The sequence below is a fragment of the Salmo trutta genome, chromosome 29 (assembly GCF_901001165.1).
Source record: "Salmo trutta chromosome 29, fSalTru1.1, whole genome shotgun sequence".
NCBI classification, from domain to species: Eukaryota; Metazoa; Chordata; class Actinopteri; order Salmoniformes; family Salmonidae; genus Salmo; species Salmo trutta.
The window spans coordinates 18,153,455-18,173,219 of record NC_042985.1 but is presented as its reverse complement, the minus strand read 5'-3'; the positions used below and the strand labels follow the sequence as shown (position 1 = coordinate 18,173,219).

Here is a 19,765-nt window from a genome sequence, read left to right as displayed (position 1 = left end):
TGTTCCAAAACACCATAAAGTGTAGCATGATGATCTTCAGTGATTGTTATCAGATCTACACTCTTGTAGCCTGAATTAATTGATGTGTCTTGCTGACAAATGTATATTTTTTGTAAAAAGAAAAGTCGGGAGTCCTGAAAAGGGCTGAAATACGGGACTCAAATACAGCTGTGTCTGTCCCGAGCTCATTTGCTGAAATACGGGACTCAAATACAGCTGTGTCTGTCCAGAGCTCATCTGCTGAAATACGGGACTCAAATACAGCTGTGTCTTTCCAGAGCTCATCTGCTGAAATACGGGACTCAAATACAGCTGTGTCTGTCCCGAGCTCATCTGCTGAAATACGGGACTCAAATACAGCTGTGTCTGTCCAGAGCTCATCTGCTGAAATATGGGACTCAAATACAGCTGTGTCTGTCCAGAGCTCATCTGCTGAAATACAGGACTCACATACAGCTGTGTCTATCCAGAGCTCATCTGCTGAAATACGGGACTCAAATACAGCTGTGTCTGTCCCGAGCTCATCTGCTGAAATACGGGACTCAAATACAGCTGTGTCTGTCCCGAGCTCATCTGCTGAAATACGGGACTCAAATACAGCTGTGTCTGTCCAGAGCTCATCTGCTGAAATACGGGACTCAAATACAGCTGTGTCTGTCCAGAGCTCATCTGCTGAAATACGGGACTCAAATACAGCTGTGTCTGTCCCGAGCTCATCTGCTGAAATACGGGACTCAAATACAGCTGTGTCTGTCCCGAGCTCATCTGCTGAAATACGGGACTCTAATACAGCTGTGTCTGTCCCGAGCTCATCTGCTGAAATACGGGACTCAAATACAGCTGTGTCTGTCCCGAGCTCATCTGCTGAAATACGGGACTCAAATACAGCTGTGTCTGTCCGAGCTCATCTGCTGAAATACGGGACTCAAATACAGCTGTGTCTGTCCAGAGCTCATCTGCTGAAATACGGGACTCAAATACAGCTGTGTCTGTTCAGAGCTCATCTGTGTGGGAAACTGTGAGGGCCCAGTTGAAACAATGTTGTAAGTTTGCTGGACCCAGTTGATACTGTTGCAAGTTTGCTTGTGAAAGCTCAAGACAGACAGATAGGGGGAGTAGAAAGATGTGATTGAAAGAACCTGAACCAACTGCCACTTGTTTAAACCATGACAGAGGTGTGGGGTGTTGATTTCATTTGGAATAAGCTTTTAATTTCATATTTACCACTGTATCAGTACAGCATTGCATTTTAAACAAATAGGAGAATGGTTAAATTAGAGACCCCCCAAAGTTTGACTTTGTTGCATTAAGGGGAGCTCATGTCTCATTTGGGGGTCTGAGCCACCCCTGCCCCCTGTAATTCGCACACTGTCCAGGCATGTGGATTGATGGTGCAGGTGGCTGCCTGGCTTGGTAGATCTAAACTGCTTCACGAGGCTGACCAGGCATGTAAACTTAAACATAACCTTGACCGTTATAGAGGCCTGGGATAATTTAGGGGCCATTACACTTGGGCCACGTGGGAGCCATCCTGTGAATAGTGCACTTTTTTTGTTAAAGCAATAATTGCCTTTTTTTTGTAAGACCTTGAACAAATCTCAAAGTTGTATGGGACTTCATGAGATTTTAAATGTAGCTAGTATTATACACATTAAAAAATGTGATGTGTCTCTAAAATTTCCTGTCAACAGGCTCATACAGTATATTGTGAAATGTCTGAAGGGCATTTATGGTTTATCAAATGTATGCACCAAATTAGTTTGTCTTGTGTTTATTTTAGTTTTAAAACTGGGATCATAAAGTGTTCTATAAGTGCCATAAATATTATAAGTTGTATTCTATAAATATCAGATTTTGTTTATTCAGGACTCTCTCTCACAGTGTGAACTATGAAAAAAATGTGTAAACAAGTTATTATAGGTAGCAATTCATCCAACCGTTTGTATGATTAATAAAATATGTTTGCATGTCTATCAATCAAATAACTGTTTTTATTTTTTATTTTTTTATCGTCCTGCGAAATATAATTTAAAGCGCTATTGCGCTGCTCTTCGACCACTGCGCCTAGCTGGCTGGCTGGGAATGGTGGTAGTGGTGACGGGGGCTGCTGCATTGCTGCTCTTTTTATATTTGGAAACTCCGAAAGAATCTCGGCTGGCTCTCATGTGCCGCCTTCGTCCAATAAAACAGAAGAGGGCCTGCCTGTAAATCGTCTAATCTTGGGCGAGGTGTCAATCATGTTCATTCAGCGGTTGAAGTGCTGGTTTTGGTAACCGCCTCCTTTACGCTTGGAAGGGAGACGAAGGGGGGAGCTTTCTTCGGATCAAAGGCTGGTGTGGCGCTGTTGCCGTAGGATGTACTGAGTGCAGCCTGCTGCTTTCTTTACGGACGCTTCTTGTATCGTCTGGAAATCGCTGATTTCTGGATTATAAATACATTTGATGTTTTTCAACCCCAACTCAATGCAGAGAAATGGGTAAACTTCACTCGAAACATGGTAAGATATGATGTTTTACCGAAAAATGTCACCCCTAATCGTTGATTTGAATGCTCACTTGCGGTAATACTTTCGAGTAATGCCTATCTTTATGTTCTCTTTCTCTCGACAATTGTCCCGAAAAGCTGCGATTTGTAAACCGAGGGAAAGTCCGGAGGGTGAGTAGCCCATAGGCCTACACTTACGACAGGCTATACGTTTGTCTATGTTTTATTATATTTGTTGAAAATATACATTGTTAAAAGTATGTCCAGTCTATCATCCCATTTATCCATGCACCAATAATGACCGACTCGTTGACAACATCAGACGAAGTCTACTATCATTCAAGAAAATGAAGAAAAAGGCACAATGCTGAATAAATATGTTACATTGTAACCTAACCGTAACATGTTGTTTATATTGTAATAACGCACCTTTTTATGTTGATTCCAGGCGACAGTTTTGTAGTTAATGCCTGTTTGGCAAGGAAAGGAATTGACGATTGGCTCGTGAAACAGAAATACTATTGCACGGGCTCGCGGCTTGAGCAACAAGACTGTCACCACACGAATAAGTGCGGCTTGTCTACTCGGGTAAGTTAAATAAATGTTAAAAGAAATTATTATGATTTCAAAAACAAGATTGTTATTCTCAGTTTGTTGATACAATGAACCCTGGACGGTCCTAACTTTCTTAGCTTCCCTTTCGAGGTTTTTCAAGGTTTAGCCAAGGCTGCATTTATTTTTAGTGGGATGAATTGTAGTCTAAAGTTTAACTGAATTTATCGGTTGTTTCGAATTAAGTACATTTTTTAAAATACAGAAGTAGATTTCTCAGTCACCTTATTGCAATACACCAATGGGACGATAATACCTGATAAATAGCCAACCAAATCTTCAGATGTTGCCTGCTTAATTTTTCTTCAGTCTGCTTTTGACGTAGACCTATTCAATGACATTCTCAAGAAATGTGGCTTATTTCTATTTATTCTGTGCATTATGCAGAAGTTGAAAAGAGAACCAGAAATGTTGTAAAAAGAAAGTAGCAGTGTGTTTAGTTATAGGCTAGACTAATAATCTCAGTTAAAAAATGGTAAATTATTGATAATATCAAGCTGACATCACAAGGATAGTTTGCATATGTTTTGTTTGTTTAGATAATCGATATTTGCTTTGTTGGCTAGACAACATAGATAGACATTCTTGACTCTCTCATCCAGACACATGGAAATTATTGAATGCAGTGGCACATTAGAAGAAGTCTCATGCAAGTGTAGCAAGATAAAAGCTGCTATTCAACAATCAGTGTGCACTAATTTCTTCCTCTTCTTGATCTGTGAAATTCTTATCAATGTGTTAATTTCATTCCCATTGCAAACAGTTTGTTAGGATGTTGTGTGTGTTGTGATTCTGGACATGTTAACACAATGACATGGCTGTTGACAGTACACACTTGGCCCCATATACATGATGGACCAAATATTTAAGAGTGAAAACTTTGTAGGCTTGTGTTTAAACCTCTCTATTAACAAATATCTTTCCCACAACACTTTTCAGTCTTTCAGCCATGTTTGTTTCAACATACAGTACAAAACAGCATAAGTTGGTACAACTTTTTACAAAAGGAGCCCTGACTTGCTACACACTGCTTGCTTTGGTAACTGTCTAATCATCAGACACTTTTGGTGCATGGGAACAAATGTGTCACACCACCAAGAACAGATGCTGCTAAAGTTTATACTCTAGGTAATAGATCACGGCTGAGTTGAAAGCATTGCAGTCTGACAGACTGGTGACAGGGCTGCATTGTAAGGCTGGGGTAGAGGTGGTGGAGGTCATGTCTGTTTCAGATTTGTCATCCCGGTAAACACACAGTGGTTGCATCCCAAATGGCACCCGATTTCCTGTATAGTGCACTACTTTTAACCAGAGCCCTCTGGTCAAAAGTAGTGCACTATATAGGTACTAGGGCTCTAGTCAAAAGTAGTGCACTATATAGGGAATAGGGTGCCATTTGGGACGTAACCTGTGTTGTTGTCGAGAGGAGAAATCCTTTTTTTGGAAAAGCTTCAGAGGAACCGGGTGTAAGCCTCTTTGGTTAGGGATGCTCACTTCTCAAAGGCAGCATTTTTGAGGATTGAGGGCTCATCAAAAAATCCACCAGGACTTTTCCACTTCTCAGCTACTGAGCTCACTCAGCCCACTGGAACAGAGGGAAGCTAATACACTCTGTCCAGCAATGTGGCCATCATGTTGTGACCACAGACATACCATCATTGGGATGTTTACATGCTACATTTTATGCTGCAGTTGCGTTCAATGAGAATCATGTCACACTATTTCATGGACATTGCATTTCTAGTGACCTGCTCATGCTTGTGTGCATGAAAAGCCTTGTGTTAACTGAACGAGAGGTGTTTGCCGTTGTTTCTCTGGTTGGATTATCCCAAGTATTTATTAGCCCAGCACTTTGAAACTTTGGCAATGCACACAAAGCGATGTATCTAAACTGAATCTTTTGTGATTGCATATGCCTCGTTTTGCATTGCTTCTTCTGATTTATCATGTCATTATCATAAGGAAGTGACCGATAGCAGCGCATACCAGACCAGTCTGGTTCATTTCATTTAAATGTCTCTGGTATGAGGAAGACACAGGGATATGCTGGTGAGGACCAAGTCAAGGACTCCTTCAGCTAGTGACAATCAGCCTCGTGCACGCTGGCAAAATATCTTGATCAAAGTCCAACCTGTGTCTAAAGTACACAATTGTTTTCTCTATCCCTGCCGTGAGGTGTTTTTAATAGCAGCACATTGGTCGGCGGGCTGTGAAGGTGTGATGCTCTGTTAGCCCAGGGAGGTTGACGAGAAGAGCTGCGGGCTGAGATTTTTATGACTTATGCCCAGTTTGTATTGACGTGCGAGTGATCAAGTGTAGCACTGAGTGCCGTGATGGGGTCAGCCTCAGGTCTGCTTGTTGCCTGCACATGGTGTCAAAGCCACTAAGCCTGACATGCTGTCAGGCCTCTAATAAACATCTTCATATTGTAATCGGACCCTCCTTATGACATCATCATCGGGGTAGGAAGGGGTTCGGTGTTCTGTTCCGTGTAGTGTAGCAGCCCTCTGGGCACAGTTAGGGTATCCATGGGCCCTCTTCAGTTCAGCAGACTCACCAGAGGGCATTGTGGGATACATGTGAAAGGGTGGGATTGTTTTGTGGAGCATTTTTTTTCATTCCCCAGATGGTGTGAAGTGATATTTGGCCAGGATGGAAAAGGAACCCCGCTGAAAAAGTTGGATGGTTTTGAACAATTTGGGCTCACGGAGTTTTCTGTTTTATAAATGATTTAATTCTATGTGCCTAATGGCTTTCACAGCGCTGCGGGAAAATGAATAGAATAGGACGAAAAGTGTTCCTGACATCAATATTTATTTGGATGCTTTTCCCTTCGTTTTTTTCCCTTCAACAAGTAGTCTTTAGACCTTGAATATTTCATTGTAAAGTTTTGAATATCTTGTTTGCTTGCTTTGACATGGCAGTTCATGTGTTGTTTATTTTAGGGACCATTTGGCATTTTAGATTTATTCAGTTTCTATTTTTTATTTTAAAACATCTAAGTATGACAATGCTTGAAATTACAGTAAACATTTTTAAATAGTGAGATATTTACTAGCAAATGTCTTATAACTTAACCTTATCATGAAGCATTAGCATTACAAAACTTGAGGGAAAGTTAGTGAAAGTTACTGCTTTCCATAAGTCGTAGTAAATACCCTAACCCCATAGTATTGTCAAATGAAAAAGGGCTAAAATCTTAGCTAGGTGAGAATGCAATGCAAACATTCCTCTTAGCCTTTAAAAGTGGCCCATGTTGTATAGGATACATATACTTTATAGGCCGTGTTCTTTTTGCCTCCCGGCTGAACTGGGGTCCAGGAGAATGTGGGTCAGATGGTGGCAGCAGCGGGGAGTCTGAGACTGGAATCCTTTTGATCTGAAACCTCCCAAACCAAACTATCATATTCTTGAAAGGAGAGAGGGGGATTACTGCCATAGCCTACCTCCTCCATTAAAATGAAATGCCCTTTTATGGATTCCAGCTTTAATTCTGATTCTAAGCACAGTTTGTTTTTTACTATGCTGTTTTTATATCTCCCATAAAGTTTTGTAATTTAGATGATTAAGAAGAAGTAGAGAAGTCAACAGTTTATGATTTGGCAGTTCCAATGCCTGTCTGGTCTGGTTTGTTGGGTCTTAACAAGTCTCTGAGCCCAGGTGTTGAAGGTCTCCTGCCCTCTCCGGTCTTCTCCTGTCCTCTTCAGGCAGTGTTATGAGTTGTACCCTAAGCCAGCGGTCTGTCTAGGGAATTTGCAATGTGCTGAAAGCAAATTGCAAAGATTTCATTTGATGATTTGTTAAGGCATTTTCCCCCACACCCTTGCCAAGTAACTTTCCTCCTCCCTAAATCCCCCTCCCCCCATCTCAGCTCTCTCCTCTCCTATTTTCCCTCTCAGGCTCCATCTGTTTCTTGTGTTTACCCTGTGGCCTTGCCTGGTTGTTGCTGATGAAATTAGACTGCATTTGAAGTGGGCCAGGGAGGTGGATATATATATATATATATATATTTATTTATTTATTTATTTATTTATTTATATTGAGGCCTAACCCTCTGTGTAGTAAAAGGAGGCCCCCAGTGATGCTACTGCTGGAGTCGCCAAACCCCTGCTCTGGGCTGACAATTCCAAAGCACATTTTTCAAAACCTTCCATCTAAGGTTTAGGTTCTAAACCCATACAAAATATCTTAAGGTACATCTGACAACTAACAGCACTCTGAAATGAATCTCAGAGTAGAACTTCTGCCCACATCCCCATGTTTCTCACTGGGTGCCAGAACTCTGATTTTTGAAGTAAAGCTTTTAAATGTGCTACCCTCAGACTCTGAGTCTGATAAAAGACATGGCAGTTCTGTGGCCTTGCTTCTTTTCTTACTTCTTCTCCTGTAGTGTTTTTTTATTGTCTTCACAAAAGCGCAGGGTCCTTGTCTCAGTGCTGAATGCACCTTTCAAATGCAGACTCCTCTCTTCCTTTCTCGCTTTATGTCCTCTCTCTCTCTCGCTTTCTGTCCTCTCCCCATGCCTGTGCTGTTCCCACCAGCTGTCTCCCTGCGTGCTGTGAGTGACAGTGTGTCATATGCCCCTCTCCCACCAGGCCGTACCCCTCCACACCCCCCTGGTGTTGGCCTTTGAAGAGGCTGGGAGAAGTTTGGAGTTGTGGTCTAAGAAAAGAAAGCGTTTGCCTTTGGGGAGAGGGCTGGGGGGTAGGGGTACATGCACCTGGCTCTGTGTTATTCCAATGAGAAGAGGAAGTCTTGGGTTGTCGTTTACGTATCTGGGGGACTGGGAGGGAGAGGAGATGCAGGTGGCATTAATGTCACTTCCCGGGTCGTGTGTCACACAGGGTGAAATTCCTCCAGGTATGTGACAATGTGAAGCGGATAACCCTCATTGGGTGTTGTGAATGGGACTGCCGGAAATGGTTTCGGTGAAAGAAGGAGATGATAATGATATACTAAATGAGGTAAAAGTATTGATACACAGACATTAGATCTGTTGGCCCTGTTGTTTACAACTTTCTGTTGTGTGTTGTGATACATCTCACATGGTTCTCCATTCATTTTTGGTTGAGTATCTTCACAATATTGTTCCATTGTTCATTTTTCTCAGTTTATTGTTGGTTTCCATGTCTGTGTGACGTTTTGATCTGATTCTTTGTGTAAAAATAGTGATTGAGCATGTGAGGTATGGGGGTGTGCAGGGGGACGGCATGAGACGTGTGTGTGTGTATGAGGATGCCGTGTGTCTGGGATGGGCTGTCCGGATGCACTCAGGAGATCAAAGCAGTTCATGGAATGTGCTCTGAATCCCCAGGGATTAGCAGCTGAGATTTGGGCTTTGTTTCCCCAAATATCTGCTCACTGTGGAGCTACAAATATCCCAGGATCAATTGGAAGTGTTTCTCTTCTCTGTTCTCTTATGATGATTGGCTTTCAGTAGGAGTTGTTTGTATGTTCAGTATGCCAATAGAGATACTTTTTTTGGTGTAATTTTAACACTATGGACCACTGATAGATATTAGTGTTTTTTTTTTTTCTTTGACTCTCCCTTTTGTTTTGTGACAGAGTTTATAGTTTCCGGTTTTGAGATGGCTTATCAAATTGATGAGTGTGTGCATATTAAGTATCAGTGAAAGGCCTAATTAGCAGATTATCCATCTAAATATAGAGCTAATCACGCTGACATCATCACGCTGAGATGAGATGCTCGCTTCTCTTTATCCTTTTGATGTGTGGATGCATCAGACACAGAACAACAGATCTAGAAAGCAAATACAGATGTAGGATCTTAATTTGAGCCAGTTTCCTACAGCAGGGGAAAAAATCCTGCAGCAAAATTAAATGTGGATTATAATTAATGGATTTTTTTTTTTTTAGGAGTTGATACATTTTTCTTTAGATCAAATCTGAAATTTCAAATTGGAAATGACAAACTTTAGAAGCATTTTAAAAACTGAAAAACACTAGAAGTTTGCATTTCCTGCTTTGCAAAAGAGTGATCAAATTCAGATCCTACATCTGTAAGCTTTATCCCCATTTTTGTTTTACACTGGCTGGTTGAAAAGGGATGGTCAGAGTGTTGATAGTAATGGATGTTATATGGGACAGGAAGAATTGGTAAAGATGGAGCGTGTGAGGCAGGACCATATATAGACTGAGTGGGAGAGGGGGAGCGAGAGATTGAGTGGGAAAGAAACTCCTGTGGTGGCGTTGGGTTCCGCTGAGCATTCCATGTGAAGCTCAGTGCCCGTTTTAATCACACACTTAAAAGGCTGTGCTGAAGTGGCTGTTTTAAGCGTTTAAACCCTGAATAATTCTCTCTTGTTTGTTTGTGGTCCCCCTGTGGGTTGTGCTCCGGCCCGTGTAGTAAGCACTGAATCATTTGACTGAGCAGTCAAAGTTGCTGCATGTATACAGCTCTTATAAATAGGACAAGATCATCATCTGAATAAAACTGCAAACACACACACACACACACACACACACACACACAGTCAGGCACACACACACACACACACACACATGCATATTCTCTCAACATATTTATTTACTTGTTGATTTAGGATTAGTAACTGCCAAATACCAATTTAGTCTACTTCTAGATTTGTATGTTTTCATTAGTAGGATAACACCAATGATGGTCTCCAGTCTACAACTCTTGGAGTAGTTACTCTCTGCTTCAGACACAGGATGACCTCTAGAATCCTGTGGTCACCTGAGTGACAGACGGAGAGGGAACAGAGGAAGTTGGGCATAGATAAATATTAAACAGCTCTGGGGCCATTGTGGCCTCCTCCTGACAGCCAGCATGGGGGTTAGGCCCTACCCATGGCGCCTGGGATCCAGGGTGCCTACTTGGGCCTGGATTGTCTGTTAGGGGCTGTTTTCGGCCTAAGCTGGAGGGAGCTGGCATGGGTTGGAGGTGGCCTGGATTGTCTGTTAGGGGATGTTTTCGGATGAGAGAAACCCAAACACAGGACAGGAGCAGGGGGGCCCAGCTGTAAAGGAAGGCCCTGCTCCCCGCTGCTCTCCGTTGTGTTTATGCTCCACAGGTGCCTGAGTGAGGCCCAGAGAGGAGAGGACTTTACCCCAAGTCACAGCCTCTCACTGGGTCAGGATGACCAGGGAGGAGTCCCTGAAGGCCCATTTGGCCTGGCTGTTAACCTTAAACCCATTACTCATGCTAAACACAGGCAGAGGAACCTCAACCGGAAGAGTGCTTAACCAGAGATGGAGTTGGTCTGTGTGAACTCTGAATGGAACTGAATGTAAAGTGGCCACAGGCTGTCAAGCGTTTAACTGTGACTACTGGTTTGTGGAGGTGCGTGGCTGGTTGGTTCTTCTTCCATGGCCTCTGATTATATTGCCCAGAGTTGTTTTTGTTGGTTTGTGTATGTATGTGGTGTATCTGTGTGGATGATGAGGGCAGCTGAGGGAATCTCCTGAGGGCTAATGACAGTGCTCAGGGGACAGGGATGAGTGTGTAGGAACATCCAGGGGCCTGAGCTGTAGGCTTCCAAGCCTCACTGTCTTGCCTCTGCTACACCATTTCAACTCTAATAGCACAACTGTAATTACTTAACACTGTGTAACATCTATGGGTCATTTCTGCTCCAAAAGCTTCAGTGTTCTTCTAGCTTAAGTGTTCCCAGCCATTGGACTGTGGTGGGCCTAGCTTAAGTTGCATCCCTCTCTGAGGTACACCTGGGGCAGATGGAAATACGTTTTCAAATGCAGTGTGTCGTTCACCTCCTCCTGAGTGAGATATCTATCTGAAACGGTTGTGCTTTAACTTTCTGCTGCAGTATCAGTGGAACCTCACAGATTTTGAAATCTGTGAGTGAAATACAGGGGTTGCCTGAAGGAAGTGGAACAAACTGACTGTGCCAATTCATATTTGATGCTTCAAAGCCAATCCGCCTGTATGCTGTCGGTGGGATACTTTCACTTGAGATTATGAAGCTAATGCTACACATTTCCCAAGATCTTTGAAACCAACAAAAGTGAGCGGTTCAATGACTGAGTTCTGGATTCTGTGAGTGGGGTGCTCAGAAATTTGTTTTGTTCCTTCCTGTTTGAGTGCCCATTTCCTGATTGGTTTGTCACTGGTAACTTTTCCTGGTAGTGCACACACGTGCTGTGCAGGCGATTGTTTGTGTGTGTGCTTGCAGGGGATTCAGTCAAGCACGAGCGTGAACAACATGCTTCACCAAAGTTCATTATCATGACCAACTGACAGCTAACCCTGACCACTAATTCTGGTTAGAGCTATGAATAGAAACCCTTAAACCTGCCACTGGCACCAGAGTCCTCTCTGGAGTTGGAAGTTGTTATTTCTGCCCCTGTGTTTATTTGCTAAGTTGAGAAGCTGTCTGTAATTAGAAAGAATGTTTGTTTGAAGTTCAACATGTGAGAGATGGTTTTTACGTAGTTACATATGACGTGGACTAGGGAGGGTGTCTGGACTGGGTTGAAAAAGTCCTCATATAGGCTCCAATAAAGTCTGTGTGGTCTAAGGTGTGGTGACTCTTTCAGGTCTCTGGGTTCCTTCTCATGTCAGCCTTAGAAAAGGGTTCACTTAAACCTTATTCCACCTTTGTCCTAGGTTTAAAAACAAGACACAGCTATCTGGAAGTGGCTGTGAATGGTCCCTTTTAGATAATGGCTTGGGACATTGAAAGAAGGGCAGTCTGGCAGTCTGGCAGTCTCAAGGGCAGTCAGAGCAGATGTAGGCCCAGATGTCATTTCCTGACAAGGTAGAGAAGGTGGTGTGTTTAGCTGGATATCTCCCCAGTGCTCTGTCTGTGGTGAGAGGCTGAAGTGCCTGTCACTTTCTACTTCCCCTGAGGGCTATAGACCCCCTCCCTCCCTCCCACATTCTGAACCGGTGTCTGAACCCACACATACCCCTACAGCACCGTCTCCTAAACCAACTCATGATACTTCAACTAATTACCCAGACCTCCTAGACACACTGTGTCAAGCCCTCTGGAACGCATACAGCTCTCGCTCTCTGCTGCTGCTTGGCAGTATAGCTAGATGGTTCCAAAGAGCTCCATAATTTCCTGTGCGGAGGTGAGAGGTATGTGATTGCAGTTTTAACCCCCCAGGCCCTCAGACAGAGATGAGGTGTGACACTGTCTCTGCTGCCTATACGGCTCCTCTCCTCTCCCCTCATCTCTTCCATTCTTTAGAAATGTGCTTCACTTCACTCTGCATTCAAAGACAAGGGCTATAACATAGTGATTTGCTACTCTTGGCAGACTGGGCCACCTGTAAATCAAGGCCAAGTGACAAGCGGTCTCCATTCCTTTCCAATCCTGGCTCCCCCTGGGAATGGAGGCTTTCTCCCAGAGAGGGTTCGTCATAGTGGCTTGGCTGGCTGGTGGAGAATGTGTTAGAGAGAGAGAGTGAAGAACAAACACCATTGTAAATACAACCCATATTTATGTTTATTTATTTTCCCTTTTGTACTATTTGCACATCGTTACAATACTGTAAATAGCCATAATATGACATTTGAATTGTCTCTATTCCTTTGAAACGTTTGTGTAATGTTTACTGTTCATCTATTTCACCTGCTTTGGCATTTTCTCCTCTCTGTGAGACACTCGTTTGATAAATAGCCTGATAAAAGCTAATTGCAGTGGTTACATATTTTTCAAAGCCATAATAAATACCTTGCGTTATGCCTTAAGAAACAGGCAGGTTACAGTGGCGTGTGTTGCTGAAGGGGTTAGCAAGCTAGCAGAGCTGTAAAAGATTATCTTTGCAGGTGTAAAGGTTTTGTAAATGGGTCATTAAACCGTTGGCTAACTTCACACATGAACCACAAAGAGGGAAGGAGGGAGATTAGCTCAAATCAGCATGTTTCTGAAGTGGGCTGTAAATCTCCACTAATATTCTACTGAGCCTTTTAGGGGGAAGCCTTTGATGTGGATGAGGTAATGTGACCAGCAATGTTTGCAATGTTAATCTTGACTTGGTGAAAATGAATGGTGGGCAGGTCGTGTACAATCAGACTATAAAAGCCAGAGCCAGTCATTAGGGGAGAAGTCTTCTGGGGGGCTGTCAACAGAGCTGGATTCAGGCAGATGGGCACACATGCAAGCAGGCACACCAACGTTAATGCACACACAATGTTCTCTCTCCAGGCCCATGAGTTAAATCTGGGATCCAAAGGCATCACATTCAGCAATGTTATGCAGTTGGTCTGCACAGACACCAAATGTCACTAAACATACCAGCATGAATCCATGTGGTTGGACACCACAGCTCCTCCAATCACAGGACTTTTTTTCCCCTTCCCAGTGTTGCGAGAGGAGCGAACTGTCTGTGTGTGACCTGTCCAGTTAACTAGATATAAGAGGGTAAGCCCACTGGCATGCGTCCTTCCAGACCTCTCCTATCCAGCGTTGCCATCACAGAGCCCTGGTGCTGCTCACTGCATATCATAAGGCAGCTTCCTCCCTCCCTCCAACCTGACTGACTGCTGACGAATCCCCAGCCTGTGGCGATAATTTCCTTCCTGGGTCACAGGAAGGAAGGGAAGACAAGTGGGTGTGCTGTGAGTGAGCAGTGTCATGCTTAGGGCTGCAGAGTCTACACCGTAACCTCGCCGACTGCAATGAAGGTGTCTGGTCCACTCTGCTCCTTCAGAAGCCTCCAATTAGCCAGCGTCATCCTCCGACCGTCTGGCATGGTGTTTCAAACGGGCGACCTGGAGTTCAGTCAGTGAGTTGTTATGGTCCAGTTAGAGTTCAAGGAAACATTCTTTGTTTCCTTGAAGAGGGTTTTATCTGATCAGGCTGGACTTGGCTCACAAGTTGAAAAGGACCTCAATATCAAACCTTAGATTGCCTTGACATGCTTTGATCTCAGCGAAAAACGTTCAGTTGAGTATCAAATGTGTATCAAATAGCATTGTAAGAAAAACATGTCTCTTTTCTTGCATGTCAAATGGCCTCTCCTCTGCTTTTAGGCAGTTATGCATAATCAAGATCTATGATGTTGGAGTCCGTCCAAGTATCTATGATTTTGGAGGGAACCCAAGAAATACCTCAAAGTAGCATCAGATGTTTTGGCCCGAGAGGATAGGCTCTTCACAGTTGAACAACAGAACAGGTCTCTCTGGTTCTGGCTCATAGTTCTACATGCTACGTGCAGACACCTACATTATGTTTACTCAACGCGCGCGCACACACACACACACACACACAGAGATGGCTGTTGATCTAACAGATGTGTTGCACAATAATTGGCTGTCTGCTTTCTCCTCCCTGGTAGATGTGTCTTTCTGTTTCCTGACAGGTTCGCTACGGTATATGATTATCTGAGATCTTAATTTCAGGTGTGCAAACCGATCCTTTTGGAAGCCATGCTTAGAGGCAGTGTTCCGTTCACTACCTCACAACAACACTTTCTATCTTGGAACCATTTCAAAACGTTGTGTTTTGTCGGTACGTGCCACCCAGTCTGGCTGTGGCTGTTAAATGTCGGGTAGAGACAAGTGAGGAGGAGCGGTTCACATGAAGAACTGAAGCTGAGTCTTGGGTCGTGTTCATTATGGCAGCAGAAAACACAAATTTGCATTTATTATTGGACAAGTCCATGTAGTTCCACCCCATTGGACTCAGTTTTCAACCTAACTCTAAGCTGCTGTCTGGTGTCTGCTGATGCTTTCTGTTTTCCCAAACAGTACCACACAATTAAAAGGGTCACTGCACTTTTAACTCTCTGATCCAGATCCCCCTTCTCAAGGATATAGTCATGGCACCAAACCCAAACCTTTGAACCAGCCTCCGGAGTGTCTCAGCTTACTCTGTTGGGGGCGGAGAGGGGATGGGCATTTCCTCTCAAGAGGTCCTGATCCAGTAACACTACACCTTAAGCTCATTTGCAGCCCTAAAACCAATATACTTTTTGTTGTTTTAGTTCTAAGCTTTCAACGTCAGCCATTTGTGTGCTGCAACCTATAGTATTGTCACCAAGCCATTCAGCAATGTCTTGGCTTTAAAAACAAGCAGTTTTAGTTGATTTCTTTCATTTATTAATTTAATTTATATATATTTCAGATGTTAGCGACGGTGTGGTTTTCTAGGTTATTCATAACCCTGTCTTGACTCTGACATGTGTCCATGGCTGAGAGGAGCTTAGTTGCAGTAGACTGATATCACCCGGACAATTTCTACACTTAAAACCCCTTTCCTTTTTTTAAAACCTGGGCTCCTGAGTGGTGCAGCAGTCTAAGGCACTGCAGCCCAGTGCTAGAGGTGTCACTACAGACACCCTGGTTCGAATCCAGGCTGTATCACAACCGGCCGTGATTTGGAGTCCCATAGGTCGGCGCACAATTTTCCCAGCGTCGTCTGGGTTTGGCCGGTGTAGGCCATCATTGTAAATAAGAATTTGTTCTTAACTGACTTGCCTAGTTAAATAAAGGTTACACTTCCTCTTGGTTTTGGGTGAGGCCTATGGGCTGGGATCCTCTGTGTCTCTCTGTCAAAAGGACCAAGCAGGCCTAACTGACAGACAACCAGAACGACATGGCCACCAACCATTCCCTCGTTCTCCCCTCTCTGTCTTCCTCGCTCTGTTTTTCTTCCTCGCTCTGTTTGTCTTCCTCACGTTCGCTAAATGGCCTTTCATGTGTTGTTTCCCTCCCTGCCCGGCATCGTGGGCCTGTCTTGCTCCAGTGTAAGACCTGAAGGTGTTCTCCAGTTCCAGCACTGCCTGGGAGAGCAGAGTAGAGAGCAGCGGGAGGCACCCAACCCAATGCTTCACTCTCATAATGAGATTTTTCCTGGGTTTTGAAGGAGTGCCAGTAACTAGTAACACTGCTCCAACACAACGCTGCTCCCGAGGCCTCCGGCTTGCCTCCACCGAGCCCTGCGCCCTGGCTGTCTGGCGCACGATCAGGGGGAGCTGTCGTCGGCCGCCCGCTTAAATTGTCAGCCTGTGTTGGGTGGAGGCAGACAGCGTAGAGACCAGGGCCTTGTAGGACTTTTCACAACCCCACACTTACACATGTAAACACACACATGGTAGTTACACACACACACTCATACACTGAATGCGCTCGCAACCACACGGTCACACACATGCACATGTAATTACACACGCACTTATACACACACACACACACACACACACACACACACACACACACACACACACAGCCCAGTCTGTCTGTGAACACAGTGCCTGGGTAAGGCTGGCGGGCCCCCATGACAACCTCATGCCCTAACTTGCCAAACTTCAGTCAGTCTATGATTTGCTTTTCACCCCTGCAGTCAGTGGTTCCTTGGCTCACTTAAACTCTCAATATAACCAATGTTAGTTCTTAAAAATATTATTATTTGTAAATATGCAAATCTGGGTTTTCCTTTATTTTCCCTTATTCAAATCCATATTTATGTGTCTCATTGACGTGGGTCCGCCATTTTGATTCAAAGGCCAAATCAAACAACCCTTGTAGACGGAGCGGGCAGCCTGTCCAGTACTGATGTAGCTAGCTGGGATGCTGTAATGCAGCACAGTCACACTGTGTTCCTGTCTTATACTGCTCTAGGAATAAATCACTTTCTGTGAAGGGGCTTTAACAACTTTAAAACACACTGGGGCCATACAATCCTCCATCTTCCAAGCCCAGAAGAGAAAAAGCTCTGAAGGGTCTGGCTCCTGTTGAAAGCAAAATGCTTTAAACTTTGGTTTCCACAGAACATTAAACATCATGTCTGGAAAATTGTTTTTGGTGGTCCCAAGCGTTGGAGGAAAGTGGCTTGTTCATTTGCTTACTGCCTTTCATGATACTCTGAAGCTCTGGCGTAGCGCCCAAATACGTTCTGCAGAGCTGGGAAAGTGACACTTCACTGTAGTCTTCGTAAAACCTTCATAAACACTCCATAACACCAGTCGTGAACACACAGAAAAAAAGCCAAAAGACCTTTACACGTACAGTATCACGCAATGTTCATCTGAGCAATTCATTCTCCTCGACTATTTCTCAAACGAGCAGCTGGGCCTTCACTTTTTTGTTTTGTATAGAGTTAGACCAGAGAAGCACATTTGATTAGCATATATAGTATGGAAGACGGTTACTGAAGGTATGAAAGATACAGGAAGATGCGGTGTTCAGTGAGGTCTACTTGAGACTATCAAAGTGGTGCAGCTCTTGGCCTTGTCCCCGACTGTTTGCTTTAAGCTGCACTCCTATTGTGACCCTTGACCCACATAGGACAAAGGTCACCAGGCAGGCCTGTGATTGGCTCATTGGCCTGACACGACAGGTCAAGATGGATGGCTCTTTTTAAGGTCAGCTGATTACCATGCTTATAGCCAGTGGAAAACACGGTCATTGAAGATAAAGAATAAAGGTTGGCTGAACAAAAGATGCAATCACTGAAAAACATTTTAAGAATAGTATAAATTCTTTGATAACGTCACTTGTGTATTGAAGCCCACATTGGCCCTGAAGCTGAGAGGATGAAACAACTTTGAAGTGTGAATTAAAAAAAATCAGTAAGCATCCTGTGTGAAGTCTTCCATCTATTGAGCCAGCCAAGAATCCATCAATGAACAAAAACAAGTCCTAAACCTTTTTTAGAACCCCTTAACCTCCTAAAAGAGGACAGAGGTCACTAGTCAGTATCCCCATTCCCTAATCCTCAAACCTGGGAGCTGTGGGGTCCCTGTGAGCTCCCCAGGAAGAAAAGAGTAGTCAGTCCCACAGTAGAGAGGGGTGAGGGCCTGAGGGGTACGGGCCAGGGCCAGGTCCTCCATTGATCTAAATGGAGATGCTGAGGTGGCAGGGAGGGGCTGAAGACAATGGAGTGCTCAGTGTGTCACTACCAGAGTCAGAAGTGAGGTTCAGGGGATTAAACTTAATTCTCATAGCGCTGAATAAAGCTGGTCCAGCCCTCTGTCCAGCCCTCTGCCTGCCTGGTGAGGACCTGAGCCTCACTGAAAGTGTTATTGTAGCTCCATTAAAGCCTGCTGACGGGGCCACAACTGGCCCTGGAGCTGCTGGACAAAGAGAGTGGCCTTATTGTTCCTTTGGGACAATCGAACGAGAGACATTCAGTCACTTCACTGCCAGGACCAGAGGAATTTTAAGATGGGGAATTTTAGGCAGTTCTGGTCTGAGTTTTTAAACATTTGAGTGTTTGTCGAATTGCCCAGTTCTCCAAACGGCACATTCTAAAAAGTAGGAGAGAAAAAATATACTTCAAATGATTATTTCTGCCTAGTTCTGTTGTTTCTCTTATATTCCTCCTGCCATTTAGTGGTCAGGTCTTTTGATGAGGGGATGAGAGAAACAACAGGAGGGAGGGAGGGAGAGTGTGAGTGAAACAAGGGAGGGGAGAGTGAGTGAAACAAGGGGGGGAGAGTGTGAGTGAAACGAGGGAGGGAGGGAGAGTGTGTGAAACAAGGGAGGGAGTGAAATGAGAGGAGGGCGAGAGAGGGAGGGAGAGTGTGAGTGAAACAAGGGAGGGAGTGAAATGAGAGGAGGGCGAGAGAGGGAGTGAGAGTGCTGAAAAAAAATAATCTGAGGTTTTTACTGAATGTATAAAAACATTAAGCAGAGATGCCAAGAGCAGATCCCAGAGTAACCCCAGCATACTAATAATACTGCTGCCATCCATCATCACAGACAACAACCAATTAGCACATTCCTCTTTCCCCTGTTCTCATGTTCTTGGCTAATCCCTTCATTTTGTGTCATTCATCAAAAACAGAAAATGTGCTCGACTCAATACTGTGCGTGTGTGATAGAGAGAGGGTGTGTGTGTGTACTTTGAGAGTTTGGTTGGAGGGATGTTGCTCATTGTAACTAAAACCCAGCCGTCTTCATTGTTTGATTTCAGAGCACAAACCCTGGTGAGAGAGGCTGGAAGAATGTTGATTGAGGGTTGATTTTTCTAGGGGTTTATGGAAGGAGACTGGGGCCAGGGCTGGGTTCTGGGCTGGAGTTACTGTACAGGCCTGGACCTTAATTGTGAAGAGTACTGTAGACCTGGAGCTCTGTGGCTGTGGTGCCAATACTGGCTGCAGTACTACTGACAATTAAGTTGTCAGCTGGCACTCCAGAGCCGCCCTCCTCTGACCTGAAGAACTCTGCCTGACCTGCAGAGATGGTCCTGATGCCACTCAGGGACAGCCATCTGACTGCAGCTCTGTCTCCATCTCTCTCTCACACACACACACGCGCTACACAGTACAGCTTAAACTGTACTACATTCAGAGCCCTCTGCTGAGGATCTGTAAATACAAGGCATTCAGAAATGTGTTACAGATGTGTGCTGGCAGCAGGATTTCAGCAGCGCTGAGATATTCAGGTCTCTGAGTGTGTTCTTGTGTTGGACAGGGATATCTTTTAAAGCAGCGTACACATGGAGAGGCTCTCCTGTTACTTACCCTGTCTGCTGCAGACTGCTCTGCTGGCTGCCTCTCAAAGGCAAAGCAGGGGGTGAGCGCCTAAGCAGCAACACAACACCGCTTCATATAACTCTCTCCCCACCGTCCCACCTCCCCACCGCCCACTCCCCTCCTCTCTCGCGCACTACTCTCAATCTTTCCACACAGACAGTGTCTGATTTTTATCTCCTGGGCTGGCTTCTTTTGGGCCTGACCATATTAGTCTGGGTCAGGCCTAATTTAAATAGCAGGC

The 19,765-nt window shown here is 44.4% G+C and overlaps 1 protein-coding gene across 2 annotated transcripts in view; it reads left to right on the top strand.

The window, feature by feature from the left end:
* Positions 1-2,227: 2,227 nt before the first annotated feature.
* The window catches only part of LOC115167032 (protein naked cuticle homolog 1), a 32,697-nt gene continuing 15,159 nt past the window's right edge, over positions 2,228-19,765 (top strand). Inside the window, exons 1-3 of one of the 2 annotated variants that reach the window (XM_029721066.1) lie at positions 2,228-2,497; positions 2,623-2,655; positions 2,933-3,072. In XM_029721066.1, coding sequence (XP_029576926.1) covers positions 2,473-2,497; positions 2,623-2,655; positions 2,933-3,072 — 198 coding nt within the window. In that variant the 5' untranslated portion in view covers positions 2,228-2,472. The other variant, XM_029721065.1, reaches the window with a different exon arrangement.